Genomic DNA, 21,081 nt, shown 5'->3' with positions numbered 1-21,081 from the left:
AATAGATCTGAATTTTGTATCCGTTTCATTTGTAATATTTTTTGTTGGAATGTTATATAAAAGCCGTATGCAATTTCCCAGAAAAGACTTTTTGGTTTTAGCCAGTCTGTAAGCATGGAACTTTAAGCTTCCCTGTGTTTCTAGTAGCCTTTGGCTTATCGACGTTAGTGGGAAAATCACATATGTTCTTCCTAACATACATGATTATTTCAAAAACATAAAGCGACGGCAGGGTTTAGGATATCTGTTTCCTTAAAAAAAGATCTTAAAGATTCACGCGTCTTCAAATTATAAATTGCTCTAATTGCTCTCTTTTGTAAGATAAAAATTGACTCAATGTCTGCAGCAGATCCCCATAAAATAAGGCCGTACGAAATAATGCTATTAAGTAAGCAAAATACACCACCGTGCCGTCGCCACAATCGGTTAGCTGCCGTATTTTCCAAACTGCAAAAGCAGCAGAGCTCAATCTACCCGCGTTTGACCGCTATGTGTCTCTGTGTGTCTGTGTGTGTGCCTGTACCTGCGCTGTAGCTATTAAACGGGTACACCGATTTGAATGCGTTTTTTTATTCGAAGGCAGGTTTTCTAGCGATGGTTCTTAGACATGTTTCATCAAAATAAGTTCAGCCGTTTTTGAGATATTGAACTTTGAAGTGATGAACTCGGGGGTTTTCCGACTTATTGTTGGTTAGGTTAGTTCGGTAAGAAATTGGGTTCATGTCTTCAATATTGATAATATTCATCCCAGCCTATATACGTCCCACTGCTGGGCACAGGCCTCCTCTCAGAACAAGAAGGCTTGGGCCATAGTTCCCACGCGGGCCCAGTGCGGATTGGGAACTTCACACACACAATTGAGTTGCTTCGCAGGTTTATGCAGGTTTCCTCACGATGTTTTCCTTCACCGCAAAGCTCGTGGTAAATTTCAAATGTAATTCCGCACATGATTTTCGAAAAACTCAGAGGTGCGAGCCGGGGTTTGAACCCACGACCCTCTGCTTGAGAGGCGATAGGTCAAACCACTAGGCCATCACGGATTGATAATATTAGTACCTTTTAATTCCTTACCATATAGACGGTGTAACATACTGACATAGCTGACATAGGTGGAAAAATATGCAAATTGAAGTGGCAATGGGCAGGCCACATCGCTCGAAGAACAGATAACCGTTGGGGGAGAAAAGTCCTCGAGTGGCGACCACGAACCGGAAGACGAAGCGTTGGCAGGCCTCCCACCAGGTGGACTGACGACATCGTGAGAGTAGCGGGAAACCGGTGGATGCAAGTGGCAAGTTGTCGTTCATTGTGGCGTTCTAAGGGGGAGGCCTTTGTCCAACAGTGGACGTCTTCGGGCTGATGATGATGATGATGAGACGGTGTAATGGACTAATAATTAGTCACAATTGATACATAATGTATAGTAATAAAACTGTGCAGTATATCTTTGTAGCGGTCCGAGGTTCACCAACGGTGCTGGCTGAAAATTATTGTTAACGATCCAGCATTATGTTGCACTGTGTTGCCTATTTGTACTTAATACTATTGTAGCGACTCCTAGCGCCATCTAGTGAACAACAATAGAAACTCCGACCATGTTCTACATCGCGCTATCGAAGTTTCTCAACGCGGTCGCATATATACAAGTTCCGACGCTCTCCTTCGGACTTCGGTCCCCAGGCATGACACCTGCCTGGAGAGATCTCTCTATTGGAGCTCCCCCACATTGGTGACCCCGACGTGATCAATGTGGCCTTCGAAGACATCCAAGACGAAGACGCAGTCTCACAGCAGGCCAGACTAACCACACCCGTGCACCACTAGCATGTACACTACATATGCCTGGTGTCTACAGTGTGACAACCTCAACTCAACGCAGCTCCCCGCAGCTCACGCCACGCAGCTCAACACGGCTCACCCACAGCTACGCAGCTCAACGCAACTCAACTCAACGCTCGCCAACAAGGCTCCGAGCAACACACTCAAGCAACTGGCACCTGCAAGCGCCCACATGACGCACAGACTGCACCGCACTCCACACCGACCTCCGGTCTAAAAAGGGGGGCTGATGTAGCGACTCCTAGCGCCATCTAGTGAACAACAATAGAAACTCCGACCATGTTCTACATCGCGCTATCGAAGTTTCTCAACGCGGTCGCATATATACAAGTTCCGACGCTCTCCCTTCGGACTTCGGTCCCCAGGCATAACACCTGCCTGGAGAGAGATCTCTCTATTGGAGCACCCCCCACACTATTATTGTGTATTGTGTTGTGGATAAATGTATTTGCTTTCTTTCAAACTCAAACAAACTCAAACTCACAACATCACACATAACACACACAAACACATAACAACACACACACATAATACACACAACAGCATTAACATAGCAACAACAAAATTAACATTTCTTTCTTTATATAATAGTTAAATACCTACTGATTAACAGTTTGTACCTCAAATTGCACCGTTAATTAAGTACTAACCAATGATAACCAATCTAGATAGTTACCTGCATTCAGTTACTATTGGTTCACTAACGTGCATGCGTCGCTAACTTCTCAAATAACTATTTCGAATTCAGCAGTGAGTTTGAACTTGACTAGTTAGTAACTTTGTCATGACTTTAGTTATAACTTTTATAATCTAAAAAACTTTGTGAATATGAAAGCGAACCGAATGTTCAGACGTAAACTTATACCATTCCCCGACAATTACCAAGTTAGATGGAAAAAGCTGAGTTACTGCAACACGCCGTAGATTGAAATTTGTGGACAATTGACTGACAGTTTGAAGGATGTCATTTTTTACATGATATATATTTTTTTAATATAGAAATAAACATAACTGACAAACGTTGGGATAGGTACATAACGAACAAAGGCGAATTTATCCCTTTAAGAGATACGTAGAGGTATCATAATTATAATATATCTAGGTACGTATATCTCACTTCCGAAAGAGATCGCTCTGAAGCGACAAGGCCGCGTATTGCATACCTCTATGCTGCTTACTATGTGATGGTGTGCAATAAAGAGTTATTGTATTGTATTGTATATGTACCTATGTCAACATTTGTCAATTATATTTATAATCATTTGCCCAGCAGTGGGACAGTTGATATTTGTTTGTAATATGACGTCAATCGCAGCACAGATTGCAGGCAAAAACAATACCCCTTTTTTTGACAGTCGTGTGAAAAAGACTTATGAATTCATCACACAAGGGCATCAAGTGAATCAAGATAGCTAAAATTATGTTTTTGTCAATTGTTGTAAATTATTGTTCATTGTGTTTTTATGATAAGTTTGACTATAGAAAAAATTGAACACAGTTAATTAATGAAATATTCTTTGTTTCAGGTATTTACCTATTACTTCGCAGCAATCGGCAATATGTAGGATAGTAAATGTAAATAATTGCTTAAGATATTAAAAAGTAGCTTCGCTCGCATGTATACCTAGGTACCATCAGCCAAAAGTGGTCTACTAATTTTTGAACAAGTTCCTATCATATCAAATAAATATGTCGCTAAAGTCGAACTTTCAAGTTGAAAGACAACGTCTATTGGCATTATTGTTTTATGACATGCAAATGATTATGAACCTTAGGGTGGTAGACCACATATTTGGCTGATAGTAAGTACCTATAGTTGTCTGGCAGTTCAATTGAAATGCTGAGTTTTTTACATTTTTGTGTTCTCGTTGGAATTCCTAATAATTAACACCATGCCGTTCATTCATGTTTCGCTTAAGTATATATTTTAATTTTGACTTCAATTTGATTTCGATTTTAATAATGATTTGATGCTTGAGTTGTCATTTTTTTTGCATAAAAAAATTATCATGGGACACCTGACACCAATTGACCTAGTCCCAAACTAAGCAAAGCTTGTACTATGGACACTAGGCAACGAATAAACATACTTATATAGATAAATACATACTTAAATACATATTAACATCCAAGACCCGAGAACAAACATTCGTATTATTCATACAAATATCTGCCCAGGCCGGGAATCGAACCCGGGACCTCAAGCTTCGTAGTCCGGTTCTCTAACCACTTGGCCATCCGTTTGTCAATTAATCGTCGTCGATCCCGGTTTCATGAGAATATGGGGATAAAAAGAAGACTATGTATAATTTTAGAGATTAAAGCGTGCATAATTATATCTGATACGAATTATTTTCGGGTAGGGTAGGGTAGGGCCGGTGCTGTGGCAGATATTAATGCAAGTGACTGTACAATTTTAGGTAGACATATTATACCCCTTGCACCTCCCAAACAAATTGTAAGAGAATATTCCAAGTAGCGTCAACAAAAACTAAAGGTACGGTCCGCAAAAAGTTAATGACGTGTTTAATTGACGTTTTTGCCAACGGTCGCCCTTGATCGCTTTTTTGCCGACGCTCCATTGTCTTTCCGCTACAAAGGTGAAAGGCCATGCTTAGAACGTTCAGCTAATTTAATTAGGTTTAGAATCTGTTTACTAGTTTTTAGGGTTTCGAACCCAAAGGGTAAAAATGCAAACCCTATTACTAAGACTTCGCTGTCCGTCCGTCCGTCTGTCACGCACCAGGCTTTACTCGTGAACTGCAATAGTTAGACACTTGAAATTTTCACAGATTATGTATTACTGTGGCCGCTATAACAACAAATACTAAAAACAGAATAAAATAAGTATTTAAGGGGGGCTCCAATGCAACAAACGTGATTTTTTGGCGTTTTTTGCAAATGTCTATTTAATGTTGTAAGTATAGATAGTACGGAACCCTTCGTGCGCGAGTCCGACTCGTACTTGACGGGTTTTTAGAGTTCGTTTGAAGAGTGACTAGTGGAACCCTATTGATATCGCTACATTAAAAAAATCGAATTCAATTAATTGTCTGATAATCTACGGATCGATCAGTTGGGCGGGTTATCAAAAAAAAATATTAAATAAGTAAATTAGTTATTAGTCATTTATTTGCAGAAAATAGTGTACAATGGGCCCGCGTGGGAACTATGGCCCAAGCCCTCTTGTTCCGAGAGGAGGCCTGTGCCCAGCAGTGGGACGTATATAGGCTGGGATGATGATGATGAGTGTACAATAAGATAGTTGAATATATATTGCAAACTTAGATTATCTTCTGTCAATTAAACAATAAAATACTATTTCAGAAATAATTTAGTTTATGGCAAATGAAAATTATGGAAAACGACACATTATGTCATATGAAATTCGGGCAAACGATCGAGAATCATTGTATTGTATTGTGTGTGTTAAGCTCCCAATCCGCACTGCCTTTTGGGAACTACGGCCCCAAGTCCTCTTATTCTGAGAGAAGGTCTGTGCTCAGCAACAGCTGTCTTCATTTACACTTAGCACCAGAAACATAGTCAACTTTTCTAGTCATTTTGTGCGCGCTTCAAGATCTCACCCCAACTGTGTCAAACGGGTGTTTTCACAGTTGTTACAAGAGGAAGTTCATAGTGAGAGGCGCTGAGGGCGTGCTCGAGAGGGCTCGCGGTGGGACAAAGAGGTGGAGTGGTCCAAGGTTAAGGAAAAAGAAAATGCCCTAGTAAAAGGTATACCTAATAGAAGCCGTAGTTGCCTAGTGGTTTGAAATGTGGCCTCTCAAGCGGAGGATCGTGGGTTCAAACCCCGGCTCGCACCTCTAAGTTTTTTGAAATTATCGTGCTTTATGAAATGAAATGATATATTTATTCCAGTCGTAAGTCCATAAAAACAATCAATAACAACTCTTTCTGTTATGGTGAAGGAAATTAGCGTTAGGGAACCTGCACAAACCTGCGAATTCAATGGAGTATGTGAAGTTCCCAATCTGCACTGAGTCCGCGTGGGAGATACGGCCCAAGCCGTCTCATCCTGAGATGAGGCCTGTGCCCAGCAGAAGTATTACCTATAACGTAATTGAGTTTTTATTGTTAACACTAAGTTTTAGTCTTATTACTGTGCGATGGTGGTACTGATGGAACCAAATAAATCTTTCTTTTTAACCCCCGACGCAAAAAGAGGGGTGTTATAAGTTTGACCGCTATGTGTGTCTGTGTGTGTGTCTGTCTGTCTGTGGCACCGTAGCTCTTAAACGGGTGGACCGATTTGCATGCGGGTTTGTTTAATTGAAAGCAGGTTTTCTAGCGATGGCTCTTAGACATGTTTTATCAAAATCGGTTTAACCGTTTTTGAGATATTAAACTTTGAAGTGACAAAGTCGATGGTTTTCCAACTTTTTGTTGGTTAGGTTATCTTTCTTTCTTTTCTCTTTCTCTATAAAGAGTAACATGACTTACTCACAGAGACGCACGCGTCAACCACTGGAGCTACAGACTTAACTGAAAACAAAGATATGCAGAAGGCAACGGATAATCATATGTACTTAAATTTGCCAGCAATACTTTTAGTAAATGTCGTCCTTATCTTCGTGATCATAGAACGCCAAGGAGGTACGTCTTTGTATAGCACTTTTGAAGATTCGTTCTAATTTCAAATCAGAGGATAGTAATGGAATTTCATACAACATTGCCGGCCAAGGCCAGCATAGACATTGTCGGTCAAGGCCAGCAGACATTTCTTATTTAACGCGCTTTTTTCGTACATTATCTGCACCGACCAGGAATCGAAATAATCGAATTGAGGTCCAATTCTCCAGCTATATACTCAGCTGTTTCCACTAGAGATGTGCTATTGTTACTGAACGACATCCTCGCACATTACATATTGGTGGAAACGCAGCTTAATACAAAGTGATAAGCATAAAACGGCCAAATTTTAATCTGAACAGTGGCAAGTGCCTCAACAATGCCTGTTCGCGACTGTACGAGTACATGCATTCAACAAAAAACGTCAATCATCATCCCAGCCTATATACGTCCCACTGCTGGGCACAGGCCTCCTCTCAGAACAAGAGGGCTTGGGCCATAGTTCCCACGCGGGCCCAGTGCGGATTGGGAACTTCACACGCACCGTTGAATTGCTTCGCAGGTTTGTGCAGGTTTCCTCACGATGTTTTCCTTCACCGCAAAGCTCGTGATAAATTTCAAATGTAATTCCGCACATGAATTTCGAAAAACTCAGAGGTGCGAGCCGGGGTTTGAACCCACGACCCTCTGTTTGAGAGGCGATAGGTCAAACCACTAGGCAACCATTTTTACTCATCAGAATACAATACATACATAATTAATAGGTCGAGGTGTTTTAACTGGGGCCCCAGTGAAAAAGGGGTTAATTCTGCAGAAATTGAACAGCTGATTTCGACTTAACCCCTTTTACACATAAAATAGAAAATAGCTGTGTAATTTCTGACTTAACCCCTTTTTCACTAGGGTCCCAGAATTTAAACAATGGAGTCCGCTTCTTCTTGCACCGTGGTGCCTTGTTATTCCGAAGTGCGAACTATCGAGTACACCGCCCCTCTGATAATGCCCTGCGCTTTATTGTTACTATTTATTTCGTATGCGTATTATTTGTGGACAAAACTGAAGTGATTTTGAGTGTTCGCGACGGCTTATACATAGTATATCGACGCCTTCCATTATAATCCCCAGCCAGTAATCAGTAATAAGTATTACTTTACTGCACCCTATTTTCGACTATGCTGACATTTGTTATCCCGATCTCTTAGAAGAGCAGCTTAACAAACTTGAGCGAATTCAAAATCTATGCATTCGGTTTATATTTGGTCTACGTAAGTTCGATCATGTCTCTAATTTTCGATCACAGCTCAAGTGGCTCCCATCCCAATCCGCTTTCGCCGTAACTCTCACATTCTTCACCTTCTTTACGGCATTCTCTTTAACCCTGCAACTCCCCCGCTACCTCAAAGAGCGATTTAGCTACGTAACTTCTATTCGATGCTCTCAGAACTTTCTCCTTTCCGTGCCTCTATCTAACTCCAAATTCTATGTATATTCTTACACTGTCCAGGCTATTCGGTTGTGGAACTCCTTACCGATTGACTTACGACGCGCAAAGTCTTTGTCACTATTTAAATCTATGCTTAAGAGCGCGCAAACATTTCGTCCCAACTCGTCACTCGCGCGATCTCCTGCCCCGCGCGGCGTGAGTCGCCCGCACACTAACACGGTTTGCTGTGTGCGTGCGACGCGGCGTTGCCGACAACAGTAACACATCTTGATCATTGTACATTTTCCACCGTAGTAAACTTAAGAACTTTTTGTGGTTATATAAATATTTTCATTTCTTAATAAAATAATGTATATTATTAAAAGTTTTTTTTTTTATCTTGCCCTATTAGCACGTTAGTTAATAGGTAGATATGGATTAAATTTTGGAAGCTTAGCTTGACTAAATATGCACTTAAAATTTTCAGATTGAGTAAGAATTTTACATACGTGTGTAAATCAGATGACAATGCAATATTATTATGATATGACTGATCTGATGATGGAGCTGAAATATGGCCATAGGAACTCAGTAATAAATCGACATAACCACATCGACTTTGAGCTCGTTTGACTCGTCTTGACAAGTGCTTTGGGCCTAGCTGGTAACAACGGATAAAAAGTATAGTCAGTAAAAAAAACCTTGCAAAAAAATTTTTTCAGTGCGCGAAACACATTTACTTTTATGTATATAGAATAGTATATTTCGAACGCATATAATAATATATGATGGTATATTGTGTGAGGGCACATAGTACTTAGCAAATAGCTAATATTAGCATCAAATAATATAATATTGGCAATAATTTTACCTTTTAGTGAGCTTAAGAAAAAACAAATAAGTATTTTAAACATTTTTTATTTATGCATAAAGGAGATTATTATATTACCCACGGGGAACCTTGATACTAATAAGAATCAGGGTTCCCTGTGAGTAGTATTAAATACGCTAGGAAAGTATGTTTCTAATTGGCATTGTCCTACTTTTCCTTCCGTCGACAAGTTCTGGCAAAAGACAATTTTGATAAAAACGAATCAATTTTGGTTCCATGTTGTTCGTCCAAAATTGGTCGTCTTTATTAATTTTTATAGATTTGAGCCGGAACTCAGCACCCGTCCATACAGCAAATAAACATACATTTTTTGGCTGAAAATAAAATCACGCGATTATTGTTTTTTGTTTAATTCACGCTTTTTGGTGACATCGCTTTACAATTGCAATCTATTTGATCTACATAGAAATGTAGATCAAATAGATTGCAATTGGAATAAAATATATACCTATCTTCTACAAGCTAGTACAGTCGAGTTCATAAACTTGTGAGCAAAATTTTTATCAATATTTTTAACGGCGTAGAAGCGTGTTCAGATATTTTTGATCAAATCTTTGCTCACAAGTTAATGAACTCGACTGTACCATTATCTGTCTGGAGCACTATCTGTCATCTTGTAATTATTAGCCTTATTATAATTTATTTATTTATTTGTTGCTGTTTATCTCACTACCTATATTTATTTTGGACGTATATTATATGTACGATATAATTATGTATGTATTCGTAGATGTATTGCTGTTACGTTTAAATTTTCTTATCTACTTTTGATGCACCACCTGTTGTAAACTAGTCCTTACTTCTTTCTGTAAAAAAGGTTGCCTGGAAGAGATCGCTCTTAAGCGATAAGGCCGCCTATTGCTCACCTTGTAATATTTTTTTCCGTGTATCTGTTTTCTGTATCGCTTACTATGTCTGGTGTACAATAAAGAGTCTTTGTATTGTATTGTATTGTATAATCCTACTTCCTACTAATATTATAACCGCGAAAGTTTGCAAGTCTGTTTGTTTCTCACTGCATCACGTCTAAACCGCTGAACCGATTTAGATGAAATTCGGTATAGACATAGTTTGAGCCCCGAGGAATGACATAGTGTTGGGTTTTATGTTTAATTTGAATATTGGTAACGATTATTAATAGAACGCGCCAGTTAAATTACAATGTGGGTACTTGAATAAAAGGCGCCAGTAATAGATGGCGGGGGAAAACTAGTCTTTAAAAGACCGAACACTGGGCTGACGGGCCATTCTTTCCTTGACATCGCTTGAGTAACCAAGTATTCGAAGCAGTGTTATCTACCATTAAAGTATTTTAAATAATCTTTATTCTAATAATGTATAAAATCATATTACGAGTGTTTCAATAAAATCATTAGTGGTACTGAGGAGTTTTATTGAAGAAACGTTGGAGTTATTACAACAAGTCAGAAGTGGGATCGATTAACCGCTCACAAGAAACTGGATAACCAACGCGATATCGCGTCATGGCCGATAGTGATGCTGAACAACAAAACCAAAAGCGCAGACGGTTGAAGACTCCCAAGAATATGACACCCCGCCGGGTGTCTGAAGAGGACTCATCCCGTCGTGATCGTAGCCGTAGCCGCAGCCGCGTGGAAAGACGGAGCCGCAGCCGTTCCCGTAATAGAAGTCGCACAGTACGTACTCGAAATAATAAATCTCAGGGGCGGGAACATGAGCTGTTAAGTTTACGTGCTAAGTTGGAGATGTTAGAGCGCGAATTGAAAAGAGATCGTGAGAGCAGAGCGCGATCACGACTGCCAGGATCAAGGCGTGACTCATCTAGGTCACGCAGTCGTTATAGGAACAAAGAACGCGATGATCCTCAACGATCTGGCATCAGTCGTGATGGCGAGCAGCGGCAGCGTAGGTCAAGCAGCCATAATTTCTCTAGCGAAGATGTAGCAAAAATTGTAAATTCTATTAAGAACAACACATCATCTCATCCGCCTACATGCACTACTCTAAATAAAACCATAGACCATAAGAATATACTTCCAAATTTTGATCCTTCTTCAAAGAATCAAAGAATTGGCATTTGGCTGAAAAAGGTAAACGAGTGTGCAGCTGTATATGGATGGGATGATAAAACGACGATTCATTTTGCAATGCAGAAACTCCAAGGTTTGGCCAAAGTGTGGTATGAAAGTTTAGACACCATATTATTTTCGTGGGCTGAATGGCAAGAAAAGCTGATCAATGCTTTTCCATGTGAAGAAAATTATGGCCAAAGCTTGGAGGAGATGCTAAAAAGAAAGAGCAAATTTAACGAGCCGATAGAAGTTTATTACTATGAAAAATTAGCTCTTGTACATCAGTGCGGCATAAGTGGTAAAAAAGCAGTTGATTGTATAATTCATGGTATAACCGAGAAAACCACGAAATCCAGTGCTGTGGCCGTGCGATGTTCTAATCCAGATCAGTTATTGCAATTCCTAATCAGTAATAAAGATGCGATTAATCAAGATCGTGTTAATATTATGAAACACAAACATTGGACTGATAATTCTGCAAATAATCAAAGTACAAAGAACAGAGCACAGCCACAGGGTCCATATTGTTTTAATTGTAAGGAGAAAGGCCACCATTTCTTGCAATGCCCAAAACCTTTGCTCAAATGCCATCATTGTAACAAGGTCGGTCATAAAGCAGAAACCTGTTTTAGGAAACCAGATAACAAATCAGTAAAAACTCCAGAAGTACGATCCTTGTGTCTGTCTGGAACAGGCAACTCGAAATTTTTCAAAAATGCTAATGTTAACGGTGTATTAGCAGAAGTTTTTGTTGATTTTGGTAGTGAGGTCACACTTGTCAAGGAATCCTTCATAGCTTCATTGGGGGTATGTCACAATCAAATAGAATCGGTAATGAAAGGCTTCGGCAACGGGTTGGTAAAGTCTCTGGGTGGAGTATGGCTTGATTTTGACATTGATGGCGTCAAAGCTAAGGTACCTTGTAAAGTAGTCGAGGATGATCTTCTCGACAAGGCTATTCTAGTTGGACAATCGTTCACGGAGCTGCCTCATATAATAGTCTACAAGGATTTGACACAATTACGTTTCATGGATATCGGGAATGAAATGCCACAACCACAATCAAGCCATGCTTCGGTCGTGAAAGTTTCGATTGCTAAGGATGTAGAATTATATGGACCAGCATCCATCAAAGCGTTCACTGACGATAGTTTTAGCGGTAGTGTTCTGATTAGGGAGAGGTTAATAGGCAAGCCTGGTCAACAGTTTGTCTTGTGTGGAGGCATGTACACAGTTAACAACGGAATTGTTAATATAGTCGTTACCCCATGTTGCAGTCCTTGTTTGATAATGGAAAATTTTGCAGTCTGTCGAGTGGAAAGGGTAGCCTCAATCAATCGAATTACAATGCAGTCTCCCACAACGGTAGAGTCGATTGAGGTTGAAGATATTACTGAGTCTAAACTTCGGATAGGAGATAATGTTTCTGAGAGTCACAAGCATAGGCTTTTGCAGTTGTTAAATAAATATAAACATTGCTTTGCGGCTAAGCTAGGAGAACTAGGATGTACAAATGTTACACAAATGACTATAGACCTAAATGACGAACGACCTATTGCATCCAGGCCGTATAGATTATCTCATCACGAAAGAGAGCAAGTTCGTAGCATGATTGACGAAATGCTGAAGGCTGGTATAATTCGTGACTCCACCTCAGAGTATGCCAGTCCTATTATTCTTGTGCGAAAGCCCGATGGTGGCTTGCGAATGTGCATCGATTATAGAAAGCTAAATTCTGTAACTGTAAAGGAACGATATCCGATGCCAATCATTGACGACGAAATTGCTCGCTTATCTGGACAGGCCTATTTCATAACCTTGGACCTTGCGTCAGGTTATTACCAGGTACCTATCGCAGAACGAAGCAAACACTTGACTTCATTCGTCACCCCCGATGGTCAGTTTGAATTTAATAGGATGCCGTTCGGGTTGGCGAATGCACCAGCTGTCTTTCAGCGTATGATGAATCGCATTCTAGGTTCCGCTCGATTCGATAAAGCGACGGTATATATTGACGATGTGCTAATATTCGGTAGGAGTCCTGATGAGTGTTTAGATAGGTTAGAGGAAATTTTGCAGCAGATAGAGAAGTCCGGTTTAACTCTGAATCTTTCGAAATGCAGCTTCCTGCGAGAGAAAATCGATTATTTAGGATATGAGATTAGCGCTGAAGGGGTGAGGCCAGGAGAAAAGAAAATCGAGAGTGTGAGGAACTTCCCATGTCCAGTTGATGTTCACAAGGTTAGACAATTTCTTGGTCTAGTTGGATTTTTTCGAAAGTTCATTGAAGGTTTTGCCCAAATTGCGTGTCCCCTAACAAAATTGCTAAAAAAGGACGCTGTGTGGGAGTGGACGAACGCACAGGAAGACGCGTTTAATACTTTAAAGGCTAGGTTGATTAGCAGACCCATTTTAGCCATTTATGACCACACTGCTGAGCTAGAATTACACACAGATGCCAGTAAGCACGGTATCGGCGGAATTTTGCTACAGAAAACCGCTGGATCTGATGGTTTAAAGCCAGTTGCTTTTTATAGTCGCAAAACCTCGCCCGAGGAGAAAAACTTTCATTCATATGAATTAGAAACTTTAGCTGTTGTCTGTTCATTAAAGAAATTTCGTGTATATTTGCTGGGAAAGGACTTTAAGATTATGACTGATTGCAGTGCTCTGCGTTCTACTTTTTTAAAGCGAGACCTAATACCACGAATTGCCCGTTGGTGGCTAATGCTACAAGAGTTTACTTGTTCCGTAGAATATAGGGCTGGGGTCAAAATGTTGCATGTCGATGCTCTCTCACGTAATCCTACGTCTGGTCCTGTTTCCAGTTTTGACCCTTTTCCGGCTGTTATGAACATCACAAATGAGGATTGGTTACTAACACTCCAGTTAGGAGATTCAGAACTCTCAAGAATTCGCAATATTGTCATGAGTGACGTTGACCCTACCGGATTACAACATATTAAGGATAATTACGTAATTAAGGACAACAAATTGTTTCGATGTATACATGGCAATCGGGATGACCTCCGGTGGGTGGTTCCGAAGGGTGCAAGGTGGCAGGTATGTAAATTGAACCACGATGATATTGGCCACTTTGGTATCGAGAAAACTTTAGAAAAGATAAAAAAACAGTATTGGTTCCCAAAAATGTCGCGATTTGTAAAAAAATATGTCACTGCTTGCATTGAGTGCGCATATGCTAAGCAAGTCAACGATAATCACGAAGGGTTGCTACATCCTATTGAAAAAGTAGACATACCTTTACATACATTACATGCCGACCACCTTGGGCCATTTGTAAAGTCAAAACGAGGAAACTCGTACCTTTTTGTAATTGTCGACGCCTTTACAAAGTTCACATTTGTGCGACCTGTTAGGAATACGAAAACCTTAACCGTTATAAGGGTGTTAAATGATATATTTTTCACGTTCAAGACCCCTGTACGTCTGGTGACAGATCGGGGTAGTTGCTTTACATCCCATTCCTTCCGAAAGTATTGCGCTGATAAGGGTATTAAGCATATAAAGAATGCGGTAGCTAGTCCCAAGTCAAATGGTCAGGTGGAGCGCTACAACCGGACAATTTTAAATTCCTTAAAAGCGCAAAACCTATATGGTAATGAGAAGGATTGGGATAATGAAGTAGGGAAAATACAGTGGGGTATGAATAACACTATAAATAAAACCACCGGTAGAATGCCCTCGGAAGTGTTGTTCGGTACATTTATGTCAGGCGATATCAGCCCCACTCTCGATGAGATCTCACAGGTAACTCGCGAACGTAATGATTTGGGTTCAATACGAAAGGAAGTAAAGGATAAAATTGATAGTGAACAAATCAAACAAAAGATATATTATGATAAGGGTAGACAACCTGCACGTTGTTACAATGAAGGTGACCTGGTTAAAATAACAAAAATATCATTTAAAAACGACGGTAAAAGCAAGAAATTGTTGCCTGCCTATGTAGGTCCATTTCGCGTTAAAAAGGTATTGGGCAATGACCGATACAAGGTAGCGTCTGTACCGGGGTTCAGCAACATGAAAAACGGGTATAGTTCTGTTGTTGCTGCTGATCGCATGAAGCCCTGGGTTCATGTTGCTGCCCTGGAAATCCATGATGAAACTGATAGTGCTGATGATGATAATAATAGTCTGTAATCAAGGTGGTTCTGTTAAGTCTTCAGTTGTGACCAAATATATTGATTATTTATTTTTGTGTTGCATATTATGAACATTTATTTTGTGTATCTGAGCTAACGATACTGATTGATATCTATGGTTGTAAGTGTGATTATACATTTATGATAATCAGATAAACATAATTATAATATTATGAGTGAGAACAGGTTAGCTCACTCAGCTGAGGTACTCGAATGATATGAAAGCAAGAACAATTTTGCTTGCTTATGATGTTGGAATAATGTTGGATAGTGTGAGATCAGGTTTGCTCACACCAAAATTTATATACTATTTAGTTTTGAATTGTATGATGGGAACAGGTTTGCTCACATACAATATATAGAGATAATTATATAGCCAAATTTGGGTTATGTTAATGTATTGTGTATTGTAATTTAAATAAGTATTATTGGCTTGCGCCCCGTCAGCCGATTGTTGGGTTTTCACATGATACGTGAATGGGGACATCCACGGTTGCAGGATGGTCGATTGTTGGGTTTTATGTTTAATTTGAATATTGGTAACGATTATTAATAGAACGCGCCAGTTAAATTACAATGTGGGTACTTGAATAAAAGGCGCCAGTAATAGATGGCGGGGGAAAACTAGTCTTTAAAAGACCGAACACTGGGCTGACGGGCCATTCTTTCCTTGACATCGCTTGAGTAACCAAGTATTCGAAGCAGTGTTATCTACCATTAAAGTATTTTAAATAATCTTTATTCTAATAATGTATAAAATCATATTACGAGTGTTTCAATAAAATCATTAGTGGTACTGAGGAGTTTTATTGAAGAAACGTTGGAGTTATTACAACAATAGGATAGTTTTTATCCCGGGTAATTGCATAGTTCCCGCGGAATAGCGATAATAGAATTCTATGGTAACAGGAGTCGCGGGTAACAGGCTAGTATTAAAACATAAAATAACAGGAGAAAAAACAGGAGAAATTGAAACGACACTAATTTAAAGCGCGAGGTGCCTATCTGCCTAAAAGGTCAGTTATTTACTGTCCTGGTTTAAGAGCGTTTATACCTGGTAAGCTGGCAACTTTGCATTTTTGTTAGTTTTTCTCGAATATTCCATAAAAAATTTATGAAAATTAAAAATGTGGTCTGATAGAACACTTCTTAATATATAAGTTAATGTGTCTACTTCAATAATCATTCGTTATAGACTTTTATATTCTTTAAAAACGAACAAATGTTTATTAACGATTTCATCATGCCATCAGCTGAAAGCTTGGAAGACTTCCACAGTTCAATAGAAGCGTCCTCTTAGAACGACATAATGAACGACTATACCTAATACCATCTACGAAAACGCGTGATTTTGTCAAAATTAGACATTAATGACATTGTAATAAGAATCACGGCACGCGTCATCGTAAATGACTCTACCTATACTCGCCACTTGCATCCACCGTGTGAACCTACTGTGAGGATTTAAATAAGATGCTCGATGACTTGTTTGACAATAGTAAACAGGTGAACTGATTGATTTTAAACACCAGAAAAGTTAGTTACCATAAAATACATTACCTACAGATAAAAAAAAGAAAACAATTTTAGTACCGTTAGTTTCTAGGAAACAATGTTCTCATGTAGGTAAATTATTAAGCGTGTAAAGTAGAACTAAAAATATGGTTACCTACAGCGATGTAGGTGTGCAAAATAATACATTGTCTCTTAAGGGCGGTAAACAAGGAATTACGAACGAGAGTCTATTAGAAGCCCGAAGTCGAAGACTGAGGGCTTTAATGAGTCGATGTTCGTAATTCTAGTACCGCCCGTGCGACATACAATGTTTTTCATCACATTTGCGAGTAAAATTGTATATTTGTAAAAGAAAAACTAAGATTTTTCCAAAAATTGCCGATACCGCTGACTACGCTCTTGGCAGCGCCAGCTCCCGCGCCACCCCACCCCACGTAGCATGTGCCCGACCTGCGCGCGCCGCGCTGCAGCACGCCATGCAGTATCAAACTCATTTACCGACCTTGGGCTTCATGACATGAAAATTAGTACGGGCAATGACTCATTTACCGACCACGGGTTTCATGACAAGCACATTAAGGTCGAGGGTTTTATTTGGGGGGTTGCAACCAAGGTAGCCTGGATGTTACGACACTGTTTACGAGCAAGTGTGATGAAAATAATATTAAATAGATCTGTACTATGCTATTCGACAGTATGGCTATCACAGTATTTTTTAAGAGTGTCTATGAGTCATTAAGGTTTAGGGTGTTTTTCTAACAAAGATGTGTGACAATGTGTTGCGAGAAATGTGTTCTTCATCAACTCAGGGTTTCTCAAACGTATGGCTCCACGTACCCCTGTTAAAGTTTCTAGACGACAGCGAACCCCCCCCCCACCCAAAGAAAGTAAGTAATAAAACTGGCTGTTGGAGAAACTAAGTTATTAAATATAATGTATATTATTTATTTAAATAAAAGGTAACAAATATAGGTAAGAATCGTCTTGCCAACGAAAATACAAACTGAAACAAACAACAACAAATAACAAAGAAATAAGTAACAAATTTGGAGTTAAAAAATACAAAAAGACTCCAAAAACCAATCTTAATCATCTTGCCAGTCTTGCAGCCACCATCACGTAAACCTTGTCGCGAACCCCCTACTGTCGAATAGCGAACCCCTAGGGGTTCGCGTACCCCACTTTGAGAAACCCTGATTTATTAAATCAAGCGTTACTTTGTGGAGGTCTATATTTATGTATGAACTAAAATCCACGACTAGTGTCCGACTTGTAGTTTAATTTTCGGCCTTTCGGATTTTAGTAAAATTTTATAAGTATTGGTGAGCTGTGGCGTATCAGGTAATACAACGTTTTAAACTTTCGTGATTTTCGCTCATACCTAGTCAAAATACCATAAAAACGGGACCTATCACGCTAAAACACACGAGTAATATTTACCTCGACGTTTCAACCACATTGCAGTGGCCATGGTCACGAGTAGACTGAAGTGTAGGATGTCGAGTCTGCCTAGCAGCGCGAGTCCTTCGAACTACCCGCACTTGATCACAAAAAGAACAATATTACTCGTGTGTTTTAGCGTGATAAATCCCTTTTGTGGTATTTTAACTATCAGTTAATACAGTTAAATATGATAATACCTGCAAAATATATTTTTAGTTCTGATTTTTTGTTGTTGTATTCATTCTACAAAAGTAAATAGCGTGTTCAGAATCGAGAAGAGAATTAATTACACTATATTTTGGACCAGGTTGTGTGTTTTCGAATCCCTTTTTTACTGTGCCCAGTCTAAAAGTTTACAAATGTAACTTGTCAATTAAATATCTTAGCGGGGTTGCATAATAATTTAAATCATTTAATACTGGGCATTATTCTGTCAAGCACAAGTTACGAGCATAGAATTATAGAGTAAGCAAAACATACAAATATTTTTTTTATATCGTTAACGAATTTTTAAATATTATGCATTAGACTAATTAAAAAAAAAAGAAACTGAGGCTGAAGTTGAAAATTCTGTTTGAAGAAACTACCTAATTATGTACAAAATATCCTATACCTATAGTTGTTTTTGATACAAATCAACTACATTTGAGCGATATGCCTACTTCTTCAACACTTCTTACAAAGATTTAATATAGACTTGGGGAGTACCTAAGTCTCTAGAATTCCGGTAACATGAACACTACACCCTCGTCATCTTGAATCATACGACCTCTTATTTATATGTCCGAGAGGCTCTCACAATACTCCCGAGGTATGTGCCGGTACAACTTAATTTGCTGCGTATATGTTCGGACGGAGTAGCTGGTCTGTTTGTTGTGATTGTTACACGAAGAGACGTTGGGATGAAGCATTTGTAATTTGACAGATTCGGAAGGATATACGTGGTCCTTGACTCATGACATGGATGCTCGGAGTTTCTTTGCGCAATAGTATATATAAAACGGAAATACGCCAAAGATCTTAAGAGCTGAAGTCTTGTACGATGTGGCTCGACTATTGCCACTTCTATACTTGCATAACCTGCGTGCTATGTCGGTGATTTTAGTTCTAAGCCATGCCACGCCATACCATGTCCATAATTTATACAAAAAAGTGAAAATGACATGTGCGTTCTTGGTTTTAAGTAGAGTCCCGAAACAAGTACGAGTATTAGTATTTTATTAATACTCTGCTCTGTTCTTTTAATCCTGGCCAAATAGGAAATGTTTCCAGGAAATATGATTTACGCGTGCTTTCGTTATGTGTATAAATAAATTGCCTATTACGGCATTTATATTTAGAGGTGGATCACTTTAAGAATTTCATTTATTTTGGTGTTTATGTCATAAAATTACATCACTTGTTATAATGATTTGATGGTTTTGACATGTTAAAAGTTTGAACATGTCTTGATAAAAATACTTGGAATACTTTCAAGTTAGCCTCTATATTTACGACATTATTATTGGCCCTGAAATAAATTCTGAAATATTTACAGTTTTAGAGTTACACTGAACAAAAAAAAGATTTGCTAACAGTAACATAAAAAATTGTTGCTTGTAACGTAACTTGAGTTACTACAAAACTAAGGGCTACTAGTAGCTAAAAGTTGGAAGATGTCTTACAAAACCGGTTTTGCAATATTTGCATTATTTTGGTTCTTAATTAGTAAATTTTGGCTAAACGTCAAGTAGCCAAACTAGTTCAGCAATCCTTTTTTTCAGTGTTTGCGACGTTAGTTGCGAAATGAACGGATAACAGAATTTGTTCTCGTAATTTTCTGAGAACCAACTGACGTACTGAATAGTGTAATATTTTTTTACCCAATTGTGGATTTCTGTCTCTCTCTGTCTATGGTTGTTGCTGGGGTTTTGTTATTCAATACAACAGATGAAGAAGCTTTACCACGAATTTCAATTCGTCACGTATGAGGGTGAAAGCTAGTCGACAATTCGTATGATTTCTATTGATAATATTTTCTACACACATCTGTTTTGTTCAACAAAGATTAGTTCCCACGCGTGGTCATTGACCTCAACGGTACTTGAGCCTTCACCTCCTTACATGTCAATGGGTGGCGGGGACCACACTAACTTGAACGGTGTAGGATTCAAATTCGTTTGTTTTTACGTTTTAGTTTGCGCATACAATTACCTATTGTTATGTTTGCGGCGCGTTTGGACTTTGTTTTAAGGGGGTTGAAGTGAGTTTGGATTGTGCGTTTTTATTTTTACTGATTCATCCTACCCTACATACATCCCACTGCTGGACACAGTCCTCCTTTAACACACTATGTACACTCGAACCAACTAACCCACTGTGGAACCTTTTCGTAGAAAAAGTCATGACATCGCATTGCTTACACTTAATTACAGAAAGGTAGAAGGTAAAAATAAAAATTACCGTCTACCTTTCTGTACCCGTTATCGCGAAATTACAGTTACCTCCCTGCACTTGCAAAGTAATTCAAGGTGTGTCAAGTTCCCCCTCCGCATTGAGTCCTCGTGGGAACTACAGTCAAAGCTCTCTCATTACGGATGTATATAGGCTGAAATTATGATGCTAATGACTCGTATACATTGCTATTTGACATTAGTACTTATGTATGTTGCTGTGTAAAGGTAGGTAAACACAACACACATAAATCGAGTGTTAGACTCTTAGTACCATTAATTTGTCAAGCTGCGATGACACCGCAGTGCAAACACAGGCTGGCAGTAGCTTAAGGTGATATGTTTTCCATACAAACCATGATAAGGCACCGTTTGTACCAGAGACGTGCGAAGAAGTGTTTTTATATAGCCTCACTCCGCTCAGCAGCTGTTTCCACCAGAGGTATGCTGTGCGAGGCTAGGGAAATGAAGCGTTTTATTGGTTCATGAAAAAAACATTCTTCGCATCACATCCTCGTACATCTAAGCTACTTTTGTTTTGTAACATTTTTAATCAACTTAAATTTAGATCATTTACTCAAATCGGAGATGGTGGTGTTATCGCTGTCTCTTGGTACCCGCCTTGAAGTAATTTTTGACATTTATTTCACATCTCTAATGTGCCGTCAATTTAGTATTGTATCGCATACATTAAATTGTATGAATCTTATTTAAAAAAAATAACAGG

At 39.1% G+C, this 21,081-nt stretch overlaps 2 protein-coding genes across 2 annotated transcripts in view; both read left to right on the top strand.

Moving 5' to 3' along the window:
* The window catches only part of LOC141430265 (CD320 antigen-like), a 450,087-nt gene that overhangs the window by 148,326 nt on the left and 280,680 nt on the right, over positions 1-21,081 (top strand). The window lies entirely within an intron of this gene.
* On the top strand, positions 9,843-13,652 carry LOC141430185 (uncharacterized). Its single transcript, XM_074090772.1, has 2 exons — positions 9,843-12,695; positions 13,627-13,652. Exons 1-2 carry the CDS (start codon positions 10,229-10,231, stop codon positions 13,650-13,652), a joined length of 2,493 nt encoding a protein of 830 aa, XP_073946873.1. The 5' UTR covers positions 9,843-10,228.

Source organism: Choristoneura fumiferana, chromosome 8, assembly GCF_025370935.1.
Source record: "Choristoneura fumiferana chromosome 8, NRCan_CFum_1, whole genome shotgun sequence".
Classification (NCBI taxonomy): domain Eukaryota; kingdom Metazoa; phylum Arthropoda; class Insecta; order Lepidoptera; family Tortricidae; genus Choristoneura; species Choristoneura fumiferana.
The sequence above is the reverse complement of the archived record's forward strand: the minus strand, read 5'-3'. Positions and strand labels throughout refer to the sequence as shown.